General features: G+C 52.9%; 1 protein-coding gene and 1 long non-coding RNA gene across 2 annotated transcripts; one reads left to right on the forward strand and one right to left on the reverse strand.

Annotated features, from left to right (window-relative positions):
- Nucleotides 1-828: 828 nt before the first annotated feature.
- SLC32A1 (solute carrier family 32 member 1) lies at nucleotides 829-6,041 on the reverse strand. The gene is made up of 2 exons (XM_026009670.2): nucleotides 5,007-6,041; nucleotides 829-2,744 (listed from the first exon to the last, which is right to left on the reverse strand). The coding sequence occupies exons 1-2, from the start codon at nucleotides 5,397-5,399 to the stop codon at nucleotides 1,557-1,559; spliced, it is 1,581 nt and encodes a 526-aa protein (XP_025865455.1). The 5' UTR covers nucleotides 5,400-6,041; the 3' UTR covers nucleotides 829-1,556.
- Nucleotides 6,042-6,592: 551 nt separating this feature from the next.
- Nucleotides 6,593-14,032, forward strand: LOC140595355 (uncharacterized). The gene is made up of 2 exons (XR_011996907.1): nucleotides 6,593-6,704; nucleotides 10,120-14,032. It is a non-coding gene; the product is annotated as an uncharacterized lncRNA (long non-coding RNA).
- The last annotated feature ends 11,853 nt before the right edge of the window (nucleotides 14,033-25,885 follow it).

The following is a 25,885-nucleotide window of genomic DNA, read 5'->3' on the forward strand; positions in this document are numbered from 1 at the left end:
GGGCTTCTCTTGCAGTAAGGACCCCAGGAATGGCCCAGCCTTCCTGCATCCCTTGGTCCCATCTCTTAAGACTGACTACGACCCTCTCCAATGGGTTCAAGACTGGCGCTTTGGAGTGGGATCTGTACCAAAAAAGGACAGGATTCTCTAGGTAAATTAAAAAGAACAAAAACAAAAAACCTCAAAGAGGCTGTTCAAGAAGAGGGGAGACTGGGACTCTAATTGCTCAGGCTGTTGATTCTAAACAGCCAGACCTCTTCTCTGTGGCTGTGTAAACTTAGCTTGGACTTAAGTGGGGTTCTCCAGGGTGAGAGATGCCTGGGAGTTCAGGTTGGCCCCTGGCCCTGGGAGCTTCAGGAAAGACACCTGCTGATTTCCTTTATAGTTCTCCTCACAGTCCATAAGCCAAGTTCAGATTTCTGCATGCCCTTATTTGTTGGCTCCCCGCCCCCCCCCCCCCCCCCCCCCCCCCCCCCCCCGCCCAGGATTGGAAGTTAAAAGAATCCCTGGAATTCTCAGATGGATCCAACCCCTAGGAGGGATTCAGAACAAATCTTGTCCTGGTGGCTATAGGGCTGCCAAAGCCACACGAATCGCTGGGAGCAAGGCATGCTCCTTCCCCTGCCTCCCCCAAACGCCTGGAGAGCCTCCTCCTCTTAGTGAGGACCATCCTCACCTCTTCACTCCCCAGGGTTCTCTCAGGCCCCTTTACCTACAAGTGCTCCTCCACCTACCCCCCCTTCACCCTACCTGGCCAGAGCCGGTTTCCCTGCGGTCCAACGCTTTAGGATGGGGGGGGGGGCACAGAAATGCAGAACTGACACGAAGGGCGGTCGCCTTTGTTTCTTCTTTATTTGCGGATATAATTATGTACCGCACTCTAAATTAGAGATAGATTTTTTTTTTCTGATATACATTTCATCTTATTCACCACGAGCACACCACACGCACAGTAGAACAGTTCCACAACCTGATAAATTGCACAAGATGAGTTTGGATTCCTGAAAACCGGCAGGCAGGTCAGCCCTGCCTGGGCTTCTCGCCTCCCCGCTTCGCCGTAGGAAATCGCCCACCCGAATCGGATTTCCCGGCCAGCCTTTCCCTCCGCGGGGTTGAAATGTCTCTGGAATGGGAAGCACTCTTGCTTGGAAATGGCTGGACGCTGCAGATTCCGAGCACTGGATGGCTGTGAAATGTCCCCCCAAGGTCAAGTTTCTGCGCCTGCGAGCTGCGCCCCCTCTCCCTCCCTTCCCACCCGCTTCAGCGACAGGGACCGAAGAGTCGGGGTCCCTCGGGGAAGGACAGAAAGCCCGGCCCGTAAATTCGTCCCCGCCTCCCCAGAAACTAGGGTGTTGTGGTAAAGAAAGGACAACAGAAACGCAGACGCGATGGATTGTGGATTCCTATCCCCTCCCACCCCCCCATCCCCAATAATCAGAAACTAGGAACCAGAGATGTTTGAAGCTTGGCTTCCCAAGCGCGGCGGCAGGGCGCACGGGGCTGGTGGGGTGGGTGGGGGCGGTGGGAAGAGCGCGGGGGAGCGGGAGCCCCGCGCCCTAGTCCTCCGCGTTGGTTCGGTAGGCCTCGATGAGGCCCTCCAGCGAGTGCACGAAGCCGGACACACTGCAGATGCCACCGATGACGAAGATGGCGACATCGAAGAAGACTTGGTGCCACAGCAGCTTGCGCCAGAGCAGGCGCAGGTGGAAGAGGCTGGGCAGCAGGAAGCAGAGGCCGGCGCCCGTGAGACTGCCGGTGAGGCCCATGAGCAGCGCGAAGTGCGGCACGTAGATGGCCATGAGCAGCGTGAAGACCACGAGCGCGCAGCGCAGCGTCAGCCCCCACGACTTGAGGCGCCCGTCGCCGCCGTAGCAAGCGGGGAAGAAGGCGCGGCTGCCTTCCTGGAAGAGCGACTTCTCCAGCACCTCCACCGCGGCGAAGAAGGGCAGCGGGTAGGACAACAGCGCTTTGGCCACCAGGAAGATGTTGACCACGGCACGGATGGAACCGGGCAGGTTATCCGTGATGACCTCCTTGGTCTCGTCGGCCCAGGTGAGGTAGGCGACCAGCGCGAAGAGGCCTTTGAGCACGCAGGCGGCGATGTGCGTCCAGTTCATCATGCAGTGGAACTCGCTGGGCTGCTGCATGTTGCCCTCCAGCGAAGGCAGGAAGATCTGCGACGTGTAGCTGAACACGATGATGCCTATGGAGATGGGGAACTTCTTGACGTCGATGTAGAACTTGACCTTCTCCCAGGCCCAGTCGCGTGCCCGCGAGAGGCAGTAGGCGATGACCAGGATGTTGATGACGAAGTGGGCCAAAGTGCACAGCAGGCTAAACTTGGACACCGCCTTGAGGTTCTTAAGGAAGGCGCAGGGCAGCAGCACGGCGGTGGCGATGATGGACCAGGACTTCTGCGACACGGGCAGCCCCGGGAAGCTGTTGTACATGAGGTTGCCGCTGACAACCACGTACAGGATGCAAGTCATCACCAGCTCGATGATCTGCGCTACGTTCACCACGCGGCCTCCCAGCGTGGGGAAGCGCGGGGCGCAGCACGCGTTGGCTATGGCTACGTAGGAGTCCCGCACCCGCACCACCTCGCCGTCCTCGTTCTCCTCGTACAAGCATGCGATGAGGATCTTGCCGGTGTAGCAGCACACCACGGCGGCGAAGATGATGAGGAACAACCCCAGGTAGCCGCCGTGCAGGATGGCGTAGGGCAGGCCCAGCACGAACATGCCCTGCGGAGCGGAAAGGCAACCAGACCCCGGAGCTCAGCGGCCGCAGCCCCGCTCGAGGGGACCTGGGGGCGTGGCTTAAGGCAGTAGCCGCAAGGGGGAGCTAAGCGGAGTGAGAACCCGGCGTAAACCACCCGCAGGTTTAGAGGTTAGAGTAGGCTGGATTGGGGGTGCACCGCGGCCTAATGCGGGAAGCCGGGGCGTCGAGTCAGAGATGGAGTGCGAGGTGTTCAAGGCCGGATGCTGAGAGGGGAAAGTGCGCTCAAGGCTGGGAGGTGCGGAGGAGGCTGAGTGTGGGAGGGTCAACACACCAGGAGGGGATGCTGTATAAGATAATTTGTTAGAGATAAGGGGATGGAGAGGTCGTGGCTAGAGAAGGGCGCTGAGAAAGGTAGAGAGCTGGGCCCAAGTCATTGGGAAGAGAGGGCGCGGGATTTAAGGTGGGGCTGGAATGGGATCCAGGGAAGCTCATAAGAGCCTATGGCCAACTGGGGAAGAACACGAAAGCGGCAGCGGGAGAGAAAAGAGCTAGGGTAGGGAGGAAGAGAGGCTGAGGGTGCGCGAACGCGAAGCAGAAGGAGGCAAGGAGGCAGGAATGTGAGGATGCTCTAAATGGCTTGGGGGTGGGGGATGAGGCCAGAGGCGCCGGGAGTCCTAGGGCTAGCCCCCAGTAGGGTAGCAGAGGCTGAGGCCTGAGGAAGGGGCCGTGAGTGGTAGAGGCTAGCAGGATAAGGGGCCTGGGATGGGGGGGGGGGGGGAAGCGCGAGCCTGTGAGAGTCTAAATCGAGCAAGCGTCAAGCTGTGGACAGAGGCGGGCGGACTACGGAAGGAGGGTTTGGAATCTACAAAGCGAAGAGAAGCTAACGAAATCTAGGGTTCCCGCCGTCTCCAAGCCTCCAGGTCCGCTCCCTGGCCTCCCTCCGGGCCTCCGGAACGGGGCCTTCAAAGATGCCCCTGGCGCAGGCGCGGGGGCCAGGAGGCGGTCGCGTTCCCCTGCCCCGTGGTTCTGCTCGGCCGTCTCGCAGGGCCCGCGAGCAGGAGGCGCCTCGGGTCGGACCACTCAGTGCGCAGGGACCTGCGCAGGCTGGGTCCCCAAAGCAACCACGCAGCGGCCTTCTGCTCCCGAGAGATCCACGTTGTGCGCCCCAACGACCGTGAGCTCCGGGGACGCCAAGGGGACCAAGCCACAGGGCCCGGGGGGATCCTTGGGTTGAGGCCTCCTCCTCCCCTCCAGCTGCGGCCTGCCTCCCTTTGCCAGCTCCTGGGGTCGTTTGGCAGACTCCAAACCCGCTCCCAGCGGAGTCCTGCGCCGCCTGGTGGGGAGTGGGTCCTTGCCGGTAGGGTGAAGGGGTGGCAGGCCTGGAGACCAGAGGTTCTTAAGAGCATCCAGTGGCGACTTCTCCAGGGTGACCCGCAGAGAAGCTGGTCACCTCTTTGCGGCTTAGCCGGGATTTCGGGTGAAAGGGGTGAGTCTGTGTGCTGCAAGCGCAGAGCTACCACAGACCAATTGTGCTTGTGCGGGTACAAAATTATGTGCTTACTTTTGTGTACACCTGTATGTCCCCAATAGGGCTGCACCTGAGAAGGTGGGCTGGATCCTATTTGCATGAATCTGTGCTTGTATGCATGTGTATGTTCAAACAGGTTCGTGCGCGTGTTTGGTATGCACAGGTATGTGCTTGTGTGGGGGTGTATGAAGGTGCAGTTTGAGGGTAATCTTGTGGTCTATATATAGCTGCATGTCGTGTGCACCTGTGCCCAGCGTTTGTTCTTGTGGGAAGGGGATATATGACCAAGAGAGTCTGTGGGAGGAGAGTCCCAGCTCAGCAGTTTCCCTCTCATCTTTCCGTCTGAAAATGCAGCTGTGAATCCATTCCGGAGTCCCCCGCCACACGGTTCCCTCCAATCCTGATTTTCTTTCTTCCTCACCCCTCTCCGCTCCCCTCTTCCTGTTTCCCTCCCGTCTGCAGGGTCTGAGGGCAAGTGCCTCTCAAACCAAACCCCTGCCTAGCAGTCCTGCGGCTGGAGCCGCAGGAGGGAGTGCGGGTCAGGGCGGGAGACATCGATTTGTAGGGTTGTAGATACCCGCCCCCCACCCCAAGGGCTGGGAGGGATGGGGGGTAGGCGAGATCCTGGGTGCGGAGGGGGTCTCTCTCGGCGGAGATCGAGCTCGCCCGGGGGACTCGGCTGAGGGTAGAGCCTGGTGCTCCAGAATGGGAGGAGGTGGAGGGTGGGGGCCGGCAGAGCAGGGAATCCCGCGCTCACCTGGATAGCGTTGGTCACGTTCCAGCCCGCCTCCCACGCCGTGATCTTGGGTTTGTCGTGGCCCCCAAATTCGCCACCAGCCCCCATAGCCTGGTCTTTGGAGCCCGAGGGCGGCAGGGGCGCGCCCCCGCCGCGCTGGTAGTGGATGTCTCCCTCGACGGGCGGTTCGGCGCCCTCGTCGCCGCAGGGCTCACCCTCGGTTTTTAGGATGTCCATCTGCAGGCCCTGACGGTGCTCAAAGTCGAGGTCGTCGCAGTGAGCGAAACCCACCGCTTCCTCGTCGGTGGCCGCCTGGAAACCCATCCTGGCGAACATGCCGCTCACCTTGGCCTGGGACTTGTTGGACACAGTTGTGGCCACATTGGACAGCTTGCTGCGGAGAAGGGTGGCCATGGCGGCGGCGAGGTCCGCGGAAAGGACACAAGGGGCTGGGGACGCGGGGGACGCGCGGCAAGGCGGCGAAGGCCAGGGGGGCGCGAGGCCGCTATCTTCGCTCGCTTTCCCCGCGGCGCCCCGAGGCGCCCTGGCTCATGACCCTCTCGGCTGGCGTTGGAGGCTCGCTCGGAGCCCACCCTGCGGGCGGGCAGCGGGGCTGGCGGAGCGGCGGCGAGTGCACTGCGGAGCTGCCGCGGGGCGCGCGCTGGGCTGCGGAGGGCGGCGGCGGCGGCGGCGTCAGAGCCGCTACGCGAGGCTGGCGCGGCGCCCCCACCCGCGCGCGGCCCAATGCGCTCCCGCCCCTCGGAATCAGGCGGAGGGCGGGCTTTGGGGAAGGGGGAACACCCGGAGGCGGGGGGTGGGGGGGAGGAGGGCGACGAGAAGAGACAAGGGGCTCGGAGGGACTCCTGAGAATTGAGATGGGGGCCGGGGAAGGGCGGCCGCGGGATGGGTGCACCGAGTGGGAGCGCACACGGGGAAGGGGCTCGGAGGGCACGGTGGGGGCCGGAGTGCTGCATTTCTGGGGGAGGTGCTAAGCTCGGATCCTAGCCCTTCCCACCTCGCCGGCGCAGGGAGGGAGGGGGCCGAAGCGTGCTGATTCTCGCGGTCCCGCGGCCGCGACTACCCCCTCCAGAGCGCGAGAGCCTTTCGGCCCCAGAGCCTCTGGCCAAGGACTGGTCTAGACGTCCAGAAGGCAGCGACAAGTCACCTGTCTCCGGCGGCGCGGGCCGTCTGGGCGTCGATCTGTACCCGTTACGCACACTGAGACCTGTCCGCAAGCCCCCCTCGAGTGCAGAAGTGTCCGTCCTGGGCCGCTCTCAAGAATGCTCAGCCTGGCCTCGGTCCCCGGGCTGCTTCAGCCCGTCCAGGGGCGCTGCGCTGGAAGCGATTCTGCGGCTCGCTCGCCACCGACCGCTCTCAAAATGTGAGCAGAACGGAGGCGAAAGGTTGGCCTTTCACTTTCTTTGCGTTTGGGAGCGTGGAAGGAGGCAGGACTTCTTGAGGGCCTCTCTGGACAGCCTCGTGGGTCTGCGAATGTCCACGCCGCGGCGGGGCGCAGCCGGTGTCGCGGGCGAGGAAAGCAGGGCTCGCGGCGGGCCCGGGGCGCGCAGGTGCGCGGGCGCTCTCCGCGGTGCTGAAACCCTGGACCGGTTCCGTTGAGTGCGGTGCGTGTGTGCGCGCACGAGTAAGAGAGCGACCCGCAGACAAAGACCGATACTGCATCAGATACAGCTACGGGCCGAATCTGAGCGGACTCCGAGGGTGAGATCTGGTAACCGTGTTTATTCTGTAGATGTGTGGTTTCGTGCGCATTTGAGTCTCTGCGTGCGCAGAGCTTGTGTGTTGGATTGTGTGGTTAAGTGTTCCCGAATGGGTTGCCTGCGGTTTTGCCTGTGTGAGCCCTTTTGTGGTTGTGTCTCCCTGAGGGTCCACCGCTCGGTTTGGGTCCCTGCCTGTGTTTCCAGCTGGGCTCCCGCAGGGATTCTTCTTGAGCCTGAGCTGTAAACAGCTTTGCAACCCAGCCTAGGTGGAGGACTGGCGGCTGTGACTGTGGTGGGGGTAGGGGTAGGGAGAAACTGAAGCAAAGGAAAAAAAAAAGGGATCCCCTATTTCCCCCCTCTCAAGGCTCTGTCTCTCTGAGAACCCCAGTCTCCCCCTCCCCTGTAGTATTTCTAGATTAGCTCACGCCAGCGCACAAGTAGGGCGGCCTGAGGGCTTTGACCAGCGAGTTGGAGCTGCCAGGACGAGATAGGCTTCCCCCCTACTCCCTCTCCCTCACTGTCAGCACCTCACAGTCTTCCAAAGCAGCTCCTCTAGAGTTAGGGAACCTCCGCCACATTGGACAGAGGTGCTCTTGATCCCACCCCAGGTACCCCCCCCTTAAATTGCCCCAAGAGCCTGCTTTCCAGAAACCAAGACAGACCACCCCCTCCATAACCTGAAGAATCAGTCTCCCTGCACCAGCTGCTGTGACAAGAAAACCTTTCCATAGAGCCAGACCCCAAACACAGACCCTCCAAGTCATGCTTTGACTCAACAAAGACAGAACAGAAATCCTTCCTCCTCAAACATAGTCAGTCTCCTCCAAAGAGACTTGAAATAGAACTCATCTCCCATTGCAGAGATTTGCCCTATGCAGAGACCCTCCTCCACCCCCATCCCCTGAGGCTGGGGAAGAGAGATCCTTTTCCTACAGACTACTACAGACAAAGATCTTTACCTCCTAATCCTCAGCCGCCACCTTTTCTGTTCGAGGTGAAATTCTTTAGTTCCACACAAGGTGATGTGGGCAGAGACTAGTTGTCCCTAGTGCCTGCCTCTACCCCATACACATCCAGACCTGAAGATGGCCATTGATGCCTTCTTTGACAAGTGAAGTAATGACATATATGTATCAGTTGATCATTGCTGATTTATGTGTAGATTTTATGAGGGTCCAAAATGCTTACCCTCTCTTTTTCCCTTACGATGTCCACTGCTATAAGACCCAAGGGGAGCTGTGCAGTTCTTTCATTAGTGAAAAATTGGGTCATTCATTCATTTATTCACTCAGCAAACCTTCTCACTGCCCTACTGCACATGTGTCTGTCTTCCCACTGTTGTGGAAGCCACCAAGACATGTGAACATAGTCTCTGCCTAGGCTCCCCACCACAATTCTTGGGTTTGTGAAGACATCAGAGAGCATTCAGTCTAATCATCCTTTCCGCGATGCTTAAAACATCCTTAAAGCACTGCTTCTTTTACAGATAAGCACATCCAGGTGTGGCAGTGAAGTGTCCTGCTCAAGGTCACCCAGAGTCTAGAGTAGAGCCAGGCTAGGCCCCACGAATCCTGATGCTCCTCTGATACCTTCCCTTCCATGACCTTGTCTGTCCTTCCATTTCCTCTTCCTGGTTGTTTGGTATTTGTCCACCACACCATCAAGAGACGAAATTCAAAATTCGAAGCAGACATCCATCCCTCTGGCAGTTAGATGCCAGCAGTTGGAGGAGGAAAGCCTTGTATCCCTCTTTTCTGGCTAATTGGGATAAATGCCTTTTCTCTGGCCAGGGTGGCAAGCTCCCAAGCAGCCCCTCCCTTATTGGAAAATTCTGCTCCCTTGTACTAAAAATTCTGCTCTTAGTGTACTAGCTGTGTGACGTTGGACTACTTACTTAACTTCTCTTAGCTTCTACTTCATCATCACTAAAATATGAAAATAATAATAACAACCTCATTTGGTTTTTGAAGGGATTCAGTGAGTCTTGTATATAAAATGCCTAGCAATGAATGCTCAGTGGCCAGTTCATGATAGCAATTATTCTATCCTTGGTGTAATATCAAATGGCCATATCTGGTTGTTCAGGGAAAAGTGAGTGTACAAGAAAAATCCTGTGATGGGTGTGAAAGTCAGGGTGAGTTGGCATGTGCACTTTTCTGTCATTGCTTCACCTCTTTGTCCTCACCCCTTCCAGGGAAAGGAATGGACGTCAGGTGTTGGGCAGAGGGAAGGGAACCTGGCAGGCAGCCCCAGGAGGCAAACAGGACAACCTGCCTAGCTGGTAATGAGCTAGGCGTGCTCTAGTGAAGCCATCAGCCTCTAGATTCTCCTGACAGCTCCTCTAGGGGCACCCTCTCGAGAGGAATTTGCAGCATCGAGGCCCCCTGCTTTGAAACACAACGCACACATATACACATACACTCGCATAACAGAGAATGACAAGGCAACTGACAGATGGACAAAGAAATGGATTCAAGCACATTGGCAGATTTACACTGGGCAGCGCATACAGGTCAAGGACAGGGCAGCACATGGACACACAGAAGATTTGACCCAAGATTGCCTGCCACACAAAGAAACCAGGACAGATACCCCTCGATCAATGCCCATAGGCACCACCACCCAGATAACAGCCTTGGACACATGGCAGCACGGGACAGGCATATACATAGGATCACACATCCAGATTCATGCTGAGACCCATATTCAGGTACCCCCAGTGCAAGAATATCTCTATAGGATTACTAAAGGGGAAAAGAGGGGAGAACAAAGAGAGGAAAGGGGTAGAAGAGACATAAAAAGGAACATGCCAGAAGAGGGAAGTGAGAGACAGAGGAGGACATGCCCAGCAGAAGCACCAACTAGCAGGGCACAAAAGAGACAGAGATGCTACATACAGCCTTCCTCTTGACCCATGCCAGGGACCCAGTCCTGTGACTAAGAAAATGGGAGCTGGGAGGGAGTGTGGGGAGGGAGCACACCCTGGGAGTGGGGGTGCGGCTCTCCTCTCAGGACCATACAAGGTCCCACAGTCTTGAGGGGCATGGGGGATCCCAGGACTCCTGCCAAGCCCCAGGAGGTGAGGACAGTATTCTGGATCAACCCTGCAACGTGGGCCCAAGTAGAATGCACAGCACTCTCACAACATGAGATCCGTTTCTGGTTTTTTTTTTTCCATCTCTGTTTTTGATGCTTTCAGTACCCAAGGGGTTAAACGCCTGGCAAAGGGAGATGGAAGCCCCTTTTTTGGGGGGAATAAATAGGGTTAAATAGAACTGGGCTTATCTCCCAGAGCAGGCAGTAACATGGGGGATGGGGCAGGGAGCCCTTGAATTAATGGCCTGGAAAGCCAACATCATGAGCATCATTTCGGGGCTGAATGATCACAGACAGACACCCCCTCCTTCTTTTTCCAGAGCAAGTTCTGTCGTGAGCCTTTTCCTGCTGAGGGGACAGATGCTGGATCTATAAATCATCCTTCCTCCCTCAAGCTGGGGCATTGGTTTTCCTGCAGCTGGAGAAAGCCATGCCTACCTTGCCCAAAACCAGAACTCAATTTCCTGATGCTGTATCTGTGGGCACAAGGGAGGCAGGGGGCAGCAGGGCTGAGGGTTCCAAGCGGGCAGCCCATGCCTGAAACAAAGACCTGATTCTTCCCCTCTTTAGTGTGACAAATCAGGTGGGACCATGGAGGGTCTAAGTGCTGCCTCCAATAGCTCTGGGTAAAACATATTAAAATAATTCATGACAAAATATTAGTGGTTTTCCTTGTTAAATTAGCATCCCATCTCTGAAGGCATGCTGGGATGATGTTCAGGGGAGTTCTGTCTCAGAGCAAGGGAGGCTGGATTTCCAAACCTTCTGGGTTTCTAGACTCAAGCTTTCTGTGCAGATGGCTCTAGGGAAAAACCAGGGAACGGGGAAGTGGGGACCCACGCCTGGCCCTCGGCAGCCTTGGAAACCAGAAAAAGCTGCCTGTAAAGGAGGACCACCTGGACCAGACTTGGTGGGTTAGAGCAATGGTTTCTGCCCCTTTCTGAGAACATAGACTCCTGTTATGGTGGGAGGTGGGGAGCACAGTGACATGACTCCCCGAGGGGTTCCCAGCACACATTAGACACTCAATAAACATTTGTGCGGTTTAATTAAATCCATGTCACAAAACCGTTTGCCCTTGTGAACTTTTAATTGGCTGAGGAAACACACATACACAGTGGCCAAAATTCAGCTCTGAATTTTAGGATCTGTAGCCCCTCTAAACAGATTCATTTTTCACACTCACATCACCTTCTGCAGGGTTGAAAGTTAGTCAAACGTGATGTGGGAAACCAAGACAGAGGAAAATTATTAAATTTCCTTACTACCTATACAGCCTATTGACAAGTCCTTGAAACAGAGTGACATTCCTCTAGGGACTCAACTGTCTTGATGTTAGTACTTTGCTAAGGGCAAAAGGCAATGTTAGCCTGATCCCCAGGATCCTGTAAGTCTATTTTAACATATAAAAATTCCTTTAGAAATTTCCTTTATCGCTAAACTGCCCGAATACATGTTGGCAATCATCCCCCAAGCACACGGCTTGGAGAGTGAACCGATATACATCTGAAGGGTCTCACGACTCAGGTTTTATTAGATGATAATAAATGACTTTTTCCCAACAATGGCTAGCCCCCTCAAGGTCCTGGTAACCTTGTTTCCAAAATTCCTTAGAGACTTACCCTATCCCTGACCTCCTCCCAACTTGAAAGTATATAATGGGCCACTCCTCATGACCCCAGTGCAGCTCTTTCTGCCCACAGGTCCTGTCCCCGTGCTTTAATAACACCACCTTTTTGTACCAAAGACGTCTCAAGAATTCCTTCTTGAACCCTAACGTCTTTTCCTACATACGGACACGTGCAAGATGTGATCTTTGTTCAGAACGTGCTTGGGGTGCACACTCAGATTCAGGGACTCCTTTCGAGAGCACTCAGTGATCCTAGGAATCTGTGGGTCACTGGTTATAGCGACTGGGAGAGACAGCTGTGGGGGAGGTTCTGACTCTGGTGAGCTCTGCATTGAGGACCCTGGGCTCCAGGAGTGCAAAGGGGCTGGGGAGATGGGGGTGTCTGACCTCCTGGACCCTCAAACCTTGCTTGCTGTCTCTGCCACGTGAGGACACAGTGACAAGGTGGCCATCTGCAGTCGAGGAAGAGTCCTCCCCAGAAACCCATCCTGCCAGAACTTGATCTGGGATTTCCAGCCTCCTGAACTGTGAGACGGTGAACATTTGTTGGGTAAGCGAGCAAGTTTGTGGCATTTGGTCAGATAGCTAAGACACTGAGTCACTCTGCCAGCCCCTGACCAGCACTAGCTTAGTGGGCAAAGATTTTTCTAGGTCACAAACCCTTTGGACGTCTGATGAGGTTGAAGGTCCTCTTTCTAGACGCATACACATGTCACGCGGAGTTCCAAAGCCTCTATAGCCTGCCCATGATGACTTCATGGCCTCCAGCTTAAGAAGCCAATCTGTAAGTTTCTTTCTTTTCCAGTTTCCCTGAGAGCTGGAGTCAGCTGAGGTGTCAATGTTACTATTTAGCAAGTGTTTATGCTATGCAAGTTCTTTCATGATTCCCTTAGAGCATCCCTGTGAGCTTGGATTGGTTTCGTGTCCATTTACAAGATGAGGACACCGGAGTACAGAGAGGTTAAGTAACTTGCCCAAAGTCTCACAGGTAGGTTGTAGAGGATCCAGGATTCAGACCCAGGCTCAGAGCTATCCTTGTACTCTAGGTGAGTCCTCCTAGTAGGACCTGGACCCTGGGCTCCAGGGAGGGGCTGTAGTCTAGACTTGGCTCCCACTGGCCAGATGTCTCTCCATGCACTGGCTAGTGTATATGTCTACTCTGGCCACCCTCTTCTTCCTCCTGACTATACATGCAACTCCTCTGGGACAGGGAGATGGAGAGGCACAGAGCAGGTGCTCAGAAGAGCTTGTGGGTGTCACTAATGTCTGGATGCAGGCTGGCCTCAGAGGGCTGCACCCTGTGTCCTGGGCTTTCCAGCCTCAAGAGAACATGGTTCTTCCCCACAGGATGGCTTAGCCCTGCACAGTTGATAAAGTCTCCTTGGACATCAATTGTTTCCTAACCTGAGGTGTGTGAGCTCTCACTCAGAATTGGTTCATTCTGTGTTATATTATTATTTTTTAAAGATTTTACTTCTTTTTTAAAAAGAGTTTTTTTTTTAATTTATCGAGAAAGAGAGTGAACGCGAGCAGAAGGGGAGGGTCAGAGGGAGAGGGAGAAGCAGGGTCTCGGCTGAGCAGACAGCCAGACAGACACGGGGCTCAATTCCAGGACAGGGCTTGATCCCAGGACCCTGGAATCATAACCTGAGCAAAAGGCAGATGCTCAACTGACTGAGCCACTCAGGCGGCCCTAAGATTTTACTTTTATTTTTTAAAATATTTTATTTATTTATTCACGAGAGACATAGAGAGAGAGGCAGAGACAGACAGAGGGAGAAGCAGGATCCACGCAAGGAGCCCAACGAGGGACCCAATCCCGGACCCCCAGGATCACGCCCTGGGCCAAAGGCAGACCCTCAACCACTGAGCCACCCAGGCGTCCCAAGATTGTACTCTTAAGTAATCTTTACACCCAACATGGAGCTTGAACTCAGAACCCTGAGATCAAGTGTCACACACTCTAGCCACTGAGCAAGCCAGGCGCTCCTATATTATTTTATATCTAAAAAATCTACCAGCCAAGGGCAGCCCGGGTGGCTCAGCAGTTTGGCTCCGCCTTCAGCCCAGGGCCTGATCCTGGAGATCCAGGATCCAGTCCCGTGTCAGGCTCCCTGCATGGAGCCTGCTTCTCCCTCTGCCTGTGTCACTGCCTCTCTCTCTCTCTCTCTCTCTCTCTCTCTCTCTCTGTGTGTGTGTGTGTGTGTGTGTGTGTCTCGTGAATAAATGGATGAAATCTTTTAAAAAATAAAAAATAAAAATAAAAATGAAAATCTACCAGCCGACTCTAGGTCTTCTAGATGACCAAGCTGCTGTCATTGTCACAGTCTCATGACAAAAGATCAGCAGGGGGCTAAATGCTGCTGCATAGAGAACCATACACATTGTGCAAGTGGCGATTTAATTTCAGCAGTGCATCATCTATCACATTAAATTAATTGTGTTATTTTTAATCTTTTCATTTTTTAGCTTTCTTTGTATCCCACTGGCACATTGTCTTAGCTTTTCCTATTGTATAGAGCTAAAAGGATAAGGATTTCTACCTAGCTTTATGTTTATACATATTTCAGTATAATTGTAATAAAGATAATTCATCAATTGTTGGGAAGGGGCTGTGATTTGTTTTTCCCCTTTAAAAGTGGCTCATGTCTGACTCAAGTGTGAGAAGCATGCATTTAATTCATTCTGACCAAGTAGAAAATAAGCTTCACACATTGGTGCTCTACACACAGCCCCTGCCACCTGGATGGGTCCCCATCCTCAGTTTGGCTCCCCCACTGCTGCCTTCGAGGGGAAATATGACAGCGTAATGAACAGTTGTACGACGTGCTATAAAAAGGCAATTAAGGGAACTATTGGACTGGGACAAGCCAGTGTGACCTGGTTAATAGCTCTGAGCAGAGCTGGGCCGTGGGGAGGAGGGGCAGGAAGAGGGGGAGGGGACTTGCTGTTCCACAGTCGGGCTGAGGCTGATCATCCACTGCGTGTGCTATGTACCCAGGGCACCTAGGCTGGCCTTACGACCAGTGGGTCCAGGGACAGCTTGAGGGGGATGTCCGTCTGACCTCAGCTCTGGAGTCCCCTCTGCTACTCCTGATTGAGTGACCCTGGGGAGGCAGTTCAGGGTCTCTCAGCCTCAGTTTACCCATCTACTAAATAGGAATAAAAATGATTGTCCTAGGACTATTTCCTGGCAGGGGGAAGAAGGGGTGGTGCATTCACTGTTAAACTGGTCAATGCTCAGAAATGCACACACAGTCCAAAGGAAGATGTGGAAGAGGCTTTCACTTTGTTTTCAAGTAGGATCTTCCAATTTGACACAATCTGTGGCTGGGATGTGTGTGTGTGTGTGAGTGTGTGGGTGTGTATGTGTGTGTTCTATTCTAATCAGCTCACCCAGGCACTGCAGGATGGGAGTTCTTTGATCATTTCTCCTGGAGCCGTCCATGTGGCCATCCACCTCGAGATGACCCCTCCACAGGCCATCAGTCCTGTTTTCTCCAAATGCTCCTATTTCTGAACCATCTTGAGCTGTGCTGACCTTCAGGATGAAGATGGAGAGAAACACTTCCTGCCCCATTCAAGCACCTGTTTCACTCTCCTTAACAGTGTTGGTGGGAAGATTGGTGAACTGTAACATGACAAGTAGGCAGCAAAGCAGCTGGCACATAGTAAATGCTTGGTAAAAGGTAGCTATTCCTATTATTTCAATTGGAAAACCTCTGGGTTTATATTTAACACCTAGCACAGTGCCTGCCGTAGAGTAGGTGCTCAATAAATGTCAGCTGATTGATAATAAGTGAAACCTCACTTGGTTCTATGCTTTCTGATCTCTGATCATACACAACCCTCTCAACCCCTTCCTGAGCCTCAGTTACTCATTTGTCCACTAAGGATATGATCCTACCCCACAGCCAGAGATGTGCCTTGTAAACTGTGAAGTCCTGTGCACTGTGGGAACTGGTTCTGTTCATCTCCACCTTCACCCCTACTCATCTGTGCCTGGTACTTGGATCTGAGAGCCTGGGGGGGCTCAAACTCCCACCACACAGGAACTTATCCTAAAATAGAAAACCAGCAGCACACATTGGTCTGCATGGCCCCCATTTCCTCCTCCCCACAGCGTCAGATGGAAGTGGCATTGAAAGCCAGCCCAGCGACAAAGGAGCAATCAGGAGTCATTATGGCTCATTTGGCGCCGGGGGTGGGGGTGGGGGTGGGGGTGGGGGGTGTTGGTGGTTGGCTGAGAAGCACCAGCTATTTCCTCACTCAAGGGGAAGAGGGTCTGCGCGAGGCGGATGGAAACCCAGTCCCTCAGCTCCCTCCCTCCAACGCCTGGACCCAAGCTCCTAGAGGCTCTGAAGGTAGAGCTCAGGAGGAGAAACCTGCCATCCAGGGAGGCAGCAGCACGCAGGCCTAGGCACCACCGTCCCCAGCCACTGAAGCCTTTGTCTACTGGCATGATGCTAACCTGGCAGGTTTTTTTTTTTAAGATTTTATTTATTCATGAGAGACACACAGAGAGAGGCAGAGACACAGGCAGAAGGAGAAGCAGGCTCCATGCAGGGATCCCGGGTCTCCAGGATCAGGCCCTGAGCTGAAGGCGGCTCTAAACCACTGAGCCACCCAGGCTGCCCTAACCTAAAACCAAGTCTGGCCTTCTGCATCGTCCAGCTGCCCTCATGACAAAGTCCAAACTCCCTCCCCACCACTCACAGTCTACAAGGCCTTGTGAGTTCTGACCCCAGGCCTGTCTCAGCAGCCTCCTATCCAGCAGTTCAGCGGCAGGATCTCTTTGCTCTTGCTACAGAGAGGGACCTGTTTCTCACCCCTACTCCCATTCACTCTCCTTTTTGTGACTCAGAACCCATACCCAGGCAGGGCTGAATTCAAATCCAACCTCCACCACTTTGTAGCTGTGTGAGTAGGAGACTCATTTCACTTAACAGAGCTTCCTCTGTTCAGTGAAGATAGTCGGATCTCTCTCCAAGGATGGCAGAAAAGATGACACCACAGGATATAAAGCATTTAAAAGATCTCACATATAATACATTCTTTAGGGACATAGCTAGTATTAATAGGTCACTATTTAGATGTCACCTCCTCCTGGAAGCCCTGTTTGATTCCCCACAACTAGGTATGGCCCTCTCAGGTATTCCTACCACCTTCTGTACTCTGGCCTGGCCTGCTGCATGTACATGCAGGTGTGGCATGTGTCTTACTTTGTATCCTTTTGCAGGATACCTTTGTGTCCTGGTGCTCAGCACAGAGCCTGCAATGGAGGATGCTCCTCACAGGCCTCTGGACAAACCGCAGTGCTGACAGGCAGGCGAAGCATCACTGGCCCCAGAGAGCCTGGACCAGGGAAAGTGGGACTGAATCCTCAAGCCTTCTTGCTGTATGCTTCAGCAGGACTCATGTCCCATTCCAGTCCCCAGACCCCTTCACTGCAGGAGCACCTTCTACCTTCCACCTCAGCTCACAGGTCTGTGATGTCTAAGGGGCTTTCCGGGACCAGCCAGCTTGCAGTAATGTGTGAGATATAGAACCTGCGCCTGTGCCCTGGCATAGGCCACATATCTCAGGGTGAGTCTGTGTCCTCTTAATTAGAGTGATAATAGCTACCACTTAGCAGAGACTTGGTTTTTTTTTCCATCAAAAGGCTAAATGTGTTATCTCATTTCTCCTCAACCTCAGCCCCTAGCTTAGATCCAAAGGGGCATTACTGGAAGCTGCTGGGATCTCAGGTAACTCAGGAAGGGCAGGAAGCAGCATGGCCTCAGGAGAGCTGGGACCTTGGGACCCGTCTCTGATTCTTGCATCTGTGTGCACATCACAGAGCACATCACCTCTGTGTTCTGAATGACTCTCCATGTTGAGGGAAACATGACCAACCACAGTTCTTAAGCCTCTCATTTTATGGCTGTCACACCAGAGTGGGACTAGCCGTCTGCTCTAAGCCTGGCTTGGAAGGTCCCATGCAGCTGGAGATAGTGCCCATGTTCCTCGTGAGGTTGATGTGAGGATCAAGTGGGGTAATGTGCATAAATAAAGTCCGGTGCCTTTTAGGGAGGGCTCAGTGAATGGCAGCTGGGGTTAACGTTGCTTTTGTTGTTGTTAGTAGCAGCAGTATAACCAGAGTGGACCCTGCTCAGCGGAAAGGATGCAGCACTCCCAGGTAGGCATGTGATGCTGGAGCCATGCAATGTGGGTCTGCTCCGAGGATGAACAAATCCTGCTGTGAAAACCCTGCCCCAGACCCAGCCTGTCACCGAAGCCAGGGGTTTGACCAGGCTTCAGAGCAGCTTCAAAGGATAGGAGGCCTTGATCCTTCCAGCTGCAGACCAAGGCTGGGGTTTTCCTCTTAGAGACTCACAGCCTGGGCTCTGTTATGGTCAAAATGAAGGTCATGGAGGGGTCAGGAGGCCTCCTTCAAGCAAAGGTGTAAAAACCAAATGAATGTGCTTAACCTAAGGGCCTCTAGTAGAGGGTGCCTCTTGGTGTCAGAAATTCCAAGGTCGCAGGAGGCTCTCTCCATGGGGTCCCTGAGTCTAGATCCCACAGAACCAGCCCGGCTGCCGGCCTCTTCCCTTTGGCTCCTGAATCAATCTGACCCGAGGTGTGGGTGCTGCGGACTGCCCCCTCCCATTCTCCCAGCTCTTGGTGCTGGGACTCAGCCCTTGGGGCCCTCAGTGGAATAAAAGCATCCGTGCTCCTTCCATGGACTATTATCAGTGTAGCCCTGATGTCAGCGGGGTGCTTCCTGCCCCTGGAGATCCGGGAGTGGATGTCCACACAGGACTGCTCTCACTCCCCCCATTCCATGGCTGGTGGATCCACCTTCCCAGCAGGTGGGCGTGGGCAGGGATGCAGTGAAGGCAGAAACAAAGTTTCCTTCTTTTTGTTCCTGCACCCCTCCTGTATTTAGACCTTTGAGCTTCTCCCCTTCCCTCTCACCCCAACAACCTCCCAGCCCTCCAAGAATTATTTCCTGCTGCCTGTCTGTTGCCCTAGTGGCAGCCACCAGCGCCACCCCTCTGTCACCACAGAAGGGTGGAGGCTGAAAGAGATGTGGAGTGTAGGGAAATGATTTCAGAAGGCCCAGAGCTCCTGGGAATTCACCTAATGTTTTCTGGTCCAAGATCAATAGGTAAGGAGATCTCAAAGCCCTTAATTAAACTAAGTCCTTGGGAAGATAATGAGGCATCTCTTGCCTCCCCTGGCATCAAGCAAAGGGTGACTCTTGTGTGTTTTCTTGGAGTAAAATTTTTTTTTCTTTTCTTGATTCTTTTCCACATGCCTCAGAAACAAATATATTATATATTATGTATACATATTTTTTTTTAATGAAATGTGTCCCTGTAGCTCCTGTCATCCATCTACCCACTTTCTAATTCTCCCAAACCACAGTTACTGGTTTCTTAAGCACTCTTCCATTTACCTACGCAACATGTACAAATATATAAACAAATACAAATGTGTGTTCTTATTGTTCTCTTCCCCTTTGGAAACACAAAAGGTAGCATAGTCTACATTTGATTGTGTGCATTGGGTTTTTTCAACTAATTTGTCTTTGGAGATCCATCATATCAGAATATAGAGATTATTCAGTATTCTAAAGGAGCCGAGAATAGACGGCCCCATCTAATTACTTCTCCTTCTCTCTTTTATTTATACTTTACAGCTTCCCCCAAATAGATATGCCATTCATCCTTTTTTTCTTCCATTCATTTGTTCCTTTATTCAGCATTCAAGGACCCCCTGTTCAGTGCTGGGCCTCATACGGGTGCTAGGGTGGCTTGAGCAAATTCTCCCAGCCCCCTCCCCCAGGGCTTAGAGGCTGGGGGAGGAAGGACACCCCCACCAAGCCGTGAGTTGGGGAGGGGACAATCCCTGGCTCACTTTAGTTCTCTCTGTATGCCTTGATCTGGGCTCAGGTTTTCTCTCTCCTCCTCTTTATGCACCATGGCCATGTGCTCATCGGTCTCCTCACCTGAATATCTAGGGGAGCCAATTCCCCTTGTTCTGGGGCAATAATTTATTTAAGATTTTATTTATTTATGAGAGACAGAGAGATGGGCAGAGACATAGGCAGAGGGAGAGGCTGGCTCCATGCAGGGGAGCCCAATGTGGGACTCGATCCTAGGACCCTGGGATCACCACCTGAGCCAAAGGCAGATGGTCAGCCACTGAGCCACCCAGGTGCCCTGGAAATAAGTTTTCAACCAGGTTGGTTGATTTCTAAGAATCTCTAGCAGGAGTGTGTGTATAAGTTTACTAAAAGCAGATTCATCATCAGAATTTACACGGGAACAGACAAAAACTCCCATTATGTTCTTAATACAAAGCACAGGAAATGAGAGCCAAGTGAGGGGTCAGCTTGTGAGAGATAAACAAGACAGAGAGAAAAGATTCATTTTTTTTTTAAATTTTCATTTATTTATGATAGTCACAGAGAGAGAGAGAGAGAGAGAGAGAGAGGCAGAGACACAGGCAGAGGGAGAAGCAGGCTCCATGCACCGGGAGCCCGACGTGGGATTCGATCCTGGGTCTCCAGGATTGCACCCTGGGCCAAAGGCAGGCGCTAAACCGCTACGCCACCCAGGGATCCCGAGAGAAAAGATTCAGAACGTCCTTGAAAATTTGTGAATGACAAGTTCTGTACTGGTGTTTGTCATGCACGTAGGGCACAAACAGCATGTATTATGGTCCACTTTGTGCATCTAGCACCTTTGCTATTTTAAAGTTGTCGTGGGACAAGGAGTGTCAGTGTCTACCTTCTCAAGCCACACAGCTCCTGTTAATTGAAGGCTTCACATTAGACACTGTGCTAGTGACCCTATGAGGTGGGGATGACCATCTTCACCCCTTCATCACAGAGAGGGTAATTGGCCTAGGGCCAATGAGCACTGAGGGCTGTGAATGGGTCCACACTCCAGACCCTGCACTCCAACCACTACATTATCCTAGCCCCCAAGAGCTCACTTCACTTCTCTGGGCATCCACCTTTCTTAGCTATAAAAGAGGGATAAAATAATTCCATCAAAGACTTTCTTGAACATTTGAAGAGATAGTGCTTGTAAAGGAAGCAGGACATCACTCAATACACTGCAGGTAATGTTATCGAAGACTGATACCAACAACAATCCTGAACTCTGGCTGCCAGGAGAGGACCCCTCCTGAGCAGAGCCATGAGAAGGCTGTGCCTGCAGCCAAGAGACAGAGACAGGGAGGAAGGAGCCAGGAGGAGCTCATTGTTTTAATAAACTCACTTCTGTGTCCCAGCCCCTTCACTGGCTCCCTGGAGCTCATCCTCTGCTAAGCAGGCCAGGGTCCCTCTGGGCAGGGGAGTCTGTTTTAGTCCCAATTCCATTACACACTTGGCTGAACAGAGTGGGAAGGGGAGCTGGCAGCCGCCAGGCAGTAATTAATTGCCTATTTGGCCTCCTGCTGTCTCCTGGATGGGGGATGCAGGATGACTCCACCTGGGCAGGGGGCGGGTGGGGGGGTGGGAGGGTGGTTGACGCTGGGAGTGTCCCTGCTCATCCTGCCACCACCATCCTCTCTGAATCCATGTCCAGCCATTTGGGGAGGCATCATGACAGAGTAGAGGCCTTTTCTGTCCACTTTGATGAAAAGACCTTGTGGGTCCCACTGCCCACAAGAGTGCTCTGTGTGGGCAGTTTCTTGAAGGCAGTAAGGGTCACTTCATTTTAATGTTTGTGGAGCAGCTGTAATGAAGGGAAAAAGCATCCAGGACTCAGAGTTTTAGGATCCTGGGTTTTCATACTGCCACTTCCACCTTCTGGCTGTGTGACTTTGGGCAAGGTATTGGCCATCTCTGAGCATCTGTTTCTTCCTCTGGGAAATGCGGTTAGGGGTGGGCAGTCATGCTCCTGTGGACCTGTGCTTTTTTTACCTCCAGGAACCATTCTCTTGGAGAATCACCTTCTCTCCACTCCATTTCATAATCATCCTTCTCAGTACGTACAGTAGGACCTGAGCCAGCCCTGCGGACCCCAGGGACAAAGATGTGACCCAGGCCTAGACATCAGCATTCTCTGGAGGGCTTTTTTTTTCAAGGATGTTAGAGAAAAAAAAATCCTCTGTTAGTGACAAAAGGCCTGAATAAAACAATGACCTACCTTTGAAGGTTGAAGGGGAAACCTATGGAAGCAAGGTTGCCGATAGTATTTTGCAAGCCTCAAGCCACAAGGAACATCTGTGAATAAGATCATCATCACCACCATCACCATCATCATCACCATCACCGTCATTACCATCATCATTGTCATTGCTGTTGCCTAGGCACAGAGACCTTTGCTCAGAGGCAGATGGATTTCCCAATCATTTGGCAGTAGCTTGCAGGAGCCTGGATTCTGAAGCTAAGCATATCCTCAGTGGGAAGGGTTATCTGGTCAGTTACTGATGTCGCCCAGGGTACAGGAGAGGATCGTGTATGTCCTGGTCATGTTTTATTCACCACTCCTGGGTTGGAGGTGGATGTTCAAGGTTAAGTGACACCTCTGGTATTATATGTAAACTTAGGACCTCAAACTCAAAACCAGACATGGGCCATAGGATGGCCCAGGGATGAGTTTATCCAGCCAAAGCCAGAGCTACGGGGGAGTCCTTCCTGAACCAACACTTGGGAGCTTGGCTTGGACATGACAGGAGAATTAAAGACCTCCAGGAAGCTGCCATGTTCTTAAGACCTGGAGTGCTCCTGGGCAGAAGAACCAGCAGGAAGCTCAAAATAGATGACCAGAGCTATGTAGTCTGGCCCCCTCTGGCCTGAGAGGTACCCCACCTGCCCAATCACTGCTGGCCGATGGCTATCTCATCCTCCATCCTCAGCTTGGAGTTTGCATTTTGGTCAAGACTCATAGCCTAAAAATTCTGCCAATCAGGACAGCTCTGATGAAGATGCCCAGGAGAAAGGCTGCAGCTGGATGCTCCTCAGAAACCCTGCAGCCTGAATGGATGCCTGTGGTCCCATCTTGGGGCACAGAAGAAAACAGTCTCCTCACTTGCAGAGTTCCACGACGCAGCTCCTCAGTGCAGATCCCCAAACTGTACCTCGCTTGTCTTGAACCCCCCAGAGCTGGGTCTTGGAGGATCCTGAATCTTCACAAGCCAGGCACTGTCAGGTGTGAGCAAAGAGTCCACTCTCAGTCACTACTCTGGCTGTGAAAGTGGCAGAGGTTTCCTCACTGAATTGTCCCATGACAATTATTATTATAATGTGGTGATGTTCTGACTATTTACCAGGCACGGGCTAAGGCATTTTATGTTCATTATTTCCCTGGACTCTCACAGCAAGCCTGCAAAGCAAGTATTAATATTTCCACTTACAAAGGAGAAAACCAAGCCTCAGAGAATCAAAGGAGCTTGTCCATGGTGACATAGCTAGGATGTGGCAAGTTCAAGTTTCAATCCCGGGCCTGTCTGACCCCATACTCCTAGGAGCACAGGGGCAGTGCCAGCCTCATCTCACTCCCATGGACAGGTCTCTGTTCTCATCCTGCAGCTTTGAATGTCCAGCTCCTCCCTCATACAGGGCACTTGCTAAGAAGGTCCTGGGTCAATGTTGGGCCACTTCGTGACACTGACCTGAAAAATCTTAGGGCAAGGTCCAGAAATGGGAATGTCAGGTGTAGAGGGAGCTGGAGAACAAGTCCCAAAGATAGAGATGGTAGGATGAGGTCACATGGTGTTCTAAACATCCAGCATCAAGGAGCCATTGACTACTCTGGAGCAAGGTCATAGAGCTGGGCTCACTTTAGGGAGCTTAGATATAGAGTAATGTGGAGGAGAGGTTATCCCCCAAAGAGTCATGTGACCAGAAGAATGGGGGAGATGTGTGTCCTAGCTTGAGGGCACTCTCAAAAGGGTTCCTGGAAGAGGTGACACCTGGGTTGAGCCCTAAGGGAATTCAACTCTGATGAAGAGGGCGGAGGGGGCAGCCCCGGTGGTGCAGAGGTTTGGCGTCACCCACAGCCTGGGGTGTCGGGATCGAGTCCCACATCAGGCTCCCTGCATGGAGCCTGCTTCTCCCTCTGCCTGTGTCTCTGCCTCTCTCTCTCTCTCTGTGTCTATGAATGAATAAATAAAATCTTAAAAAAAAAGAGGGTGGAGGAAGGGCATTCTAATAAGTCCAGGGATGAGAAAAGTCCTGGTACATTTGGGAATGTGCAAGTATTTCTGCTGGAGCAGGGGACAGATGTGGGGAGGAAAGGAGAGACTTTGGTATATACAGGATGGTCAAGCCCTTGTGCTGCTGAAGAGGAGAAAGGTCTGGGATTGAGGAGCTGGCCTGGAGCAAAGCCAGACACCTCCTGTTGGAGGGGCCTGATGGGCCAGTGCTCAGGCCCAAGAAGTCCAACCCAGGGTGGGGATGCAGCAGGGGTCTGTGAGGAATGGCAGGGCTATGACCCAAGCTTATGGGGTGGGCTAGGACTGAGGGGCAAAGGAGGCAGTCCCTGGGGAAAGAAGAAAGGGCTGGGCTTGTGGCAAGGATCCAGACCCAGGAGGGTCCTGGAAGGCAAATTTGGAAAGCCAACTTTCCTACTCAACGAATCTGTGCTCTAGAGATTGGTCACCACATGTTACCACACCCCAGTCGAAGCCACCAGCATCTCTTAGGCTGGATCATTGCAAAAGTCTATCTGGGCTGCCTGCTTTTGTCTCTGTGCCTCCTGGAGTCTCCACTGAACACGGAAGCCTGAATGAGGCTGTTCCAACTCAGGTCCAATCCTATCCTTCCCTGCTCAAAGCCAGGCAGCTCCCATCACACTCAGAGTGATGGCCGAGTCACCCGGGGTTCTCTTCTGCCTCAGGAGTTTGCCCTGGCTGTCTCTTCTGCCTGCAACCCTCTCCTCCAGTATCCACAGGGCCTCCTCCTCCTCCTTCAGTCTTTCCCCAATGTCAGGATGCAGCCCTCCCTGCCCCCACCCTTCAACCCTGGCTGCAGGCACCCGTACTTCCTACTGCTTCTCTTGGATTTCTTTTTCCCCCATAGCTTTCTCATCACCTAATCTACTGCACATGGAAATTGTTTATCTTGTTTAGTATCAGAATGAAGCACCATGAGGCGGGGATTTTTTTCTATGTTGTGCACCAGTGTATCCTAGTTTTTTTTTTTTTTTAATTTTTATTTATTTATGATAGTCACAGAGAGAGAGAGAGGCAGAGACACAGGCAGAGGGAGAAGCAGGCTCCATGCACCGGGAGCCCGAAGTGAGACTCGATCCCGGGTCTCCAGGATCGCGCCCTGAGCCAAAGGCAGGCGCTAAGCCGCTGCGCCACCCAGGGATCCCCTGTATCCTAGTTTTTAAAACAGAGCCTCTTACATAGTAGGGGCTCAATAAATATTTGTTGAATGAGTCAATGAATGAATGAAATGCACTGCACAGTGGGACCTATGCTAGAGGGAAGCCCTGGGGCTAAGGGCATACCAATGAGGCACCTAACTTGGCTCAAGGGGAACAAGTGGGGTGGAGGAGGCTTCCTGGAGGAGGAAGTCCAGGGGTTCTGCAGAATTAAAAGAAGGGCCATCTGCCTCAGTTTACCAACTTTTACACTCTCAAGGTAAGGCTGTGGCTCAGTGGGTAGGTGTCCAGGACTTAGCTGAGGTCTGTGAATGATTCAAGCAGTAGAAATAACCCCAGCCCATACATTCTGGTCCTGCTAGTGGGAGCAGAGCTTCCTAACCCTCTCCTTCTAGGTCTGAATCAGTCCATTGTCCAGGAGAAGGGGACTGACTGCTGCCGACACCAGCATTTGTGCAGGGTGGCTTTGAGGAGAAGGGAGACCTGTGAGGAGGCAGGTACAATCATCCAGGTGGGAGATGATGAAATCAGACCTAGTGTGATGGCCAAGGGGAGGGGAAGCTGGAGACTGACAAGTCCCCCAAACCAGGCCAAGTCCCTGCCCAGAAGTATGGAGCTTCTGATCTAGTCGGGGAGCCAGAGGTTTGGTCAAATAACCCAACAAATAGCCCTGTGCCATGGAGTGCTATGCAGGAGAGACCGATGCCAGGGGGATGTGACCCAGTGGAGGATGTAGGAGATAGTAGGAATGTTTTCCTAGAAGAGCTGACACTATATCGTGGACATGGAGTACAGGCAATAATCTATTCTCAAGGTTCAACTCATGTGTTAGCTCCTCCAAAGAAAGCCTTCGTTGGCCTCTTCATGCAGAAGCAAATGCTTCCTTCTCTGTGCTCCCTCTGTTTCGTGTTGCTTAGGATGTGGCTGGTGTTACTTATTTAGGTGTCCAACCCCAACACACTGGGCCTTTCCAAGGCTCTAGCTCTGGTCTGTGTGCCTCTGTCTGCCTCCCCAGCTCCAGGTCTTGGTGCTGGTAAGAAGTTGATACCATTAAGTGCTGTCATAGCCACTTTACAAATTGAGGGTGGACACATTTGCCATCATGCTTGTCTTAGTTTGGGATTC

This window comes from Vulpes vulpes, chromosome 14 (genome assembly GCF_048418805.1).
Source record: "Vulpes vulpes isolate BD-2025 chromosome 14, VulVul3, whole genome shotgun sequence".
Lineage (NCBI taxonomy): Eukaryota > Metazoa > Chordata > Mammalia > Carnivora > Canidae > Vulpes > Vulpes vulpes.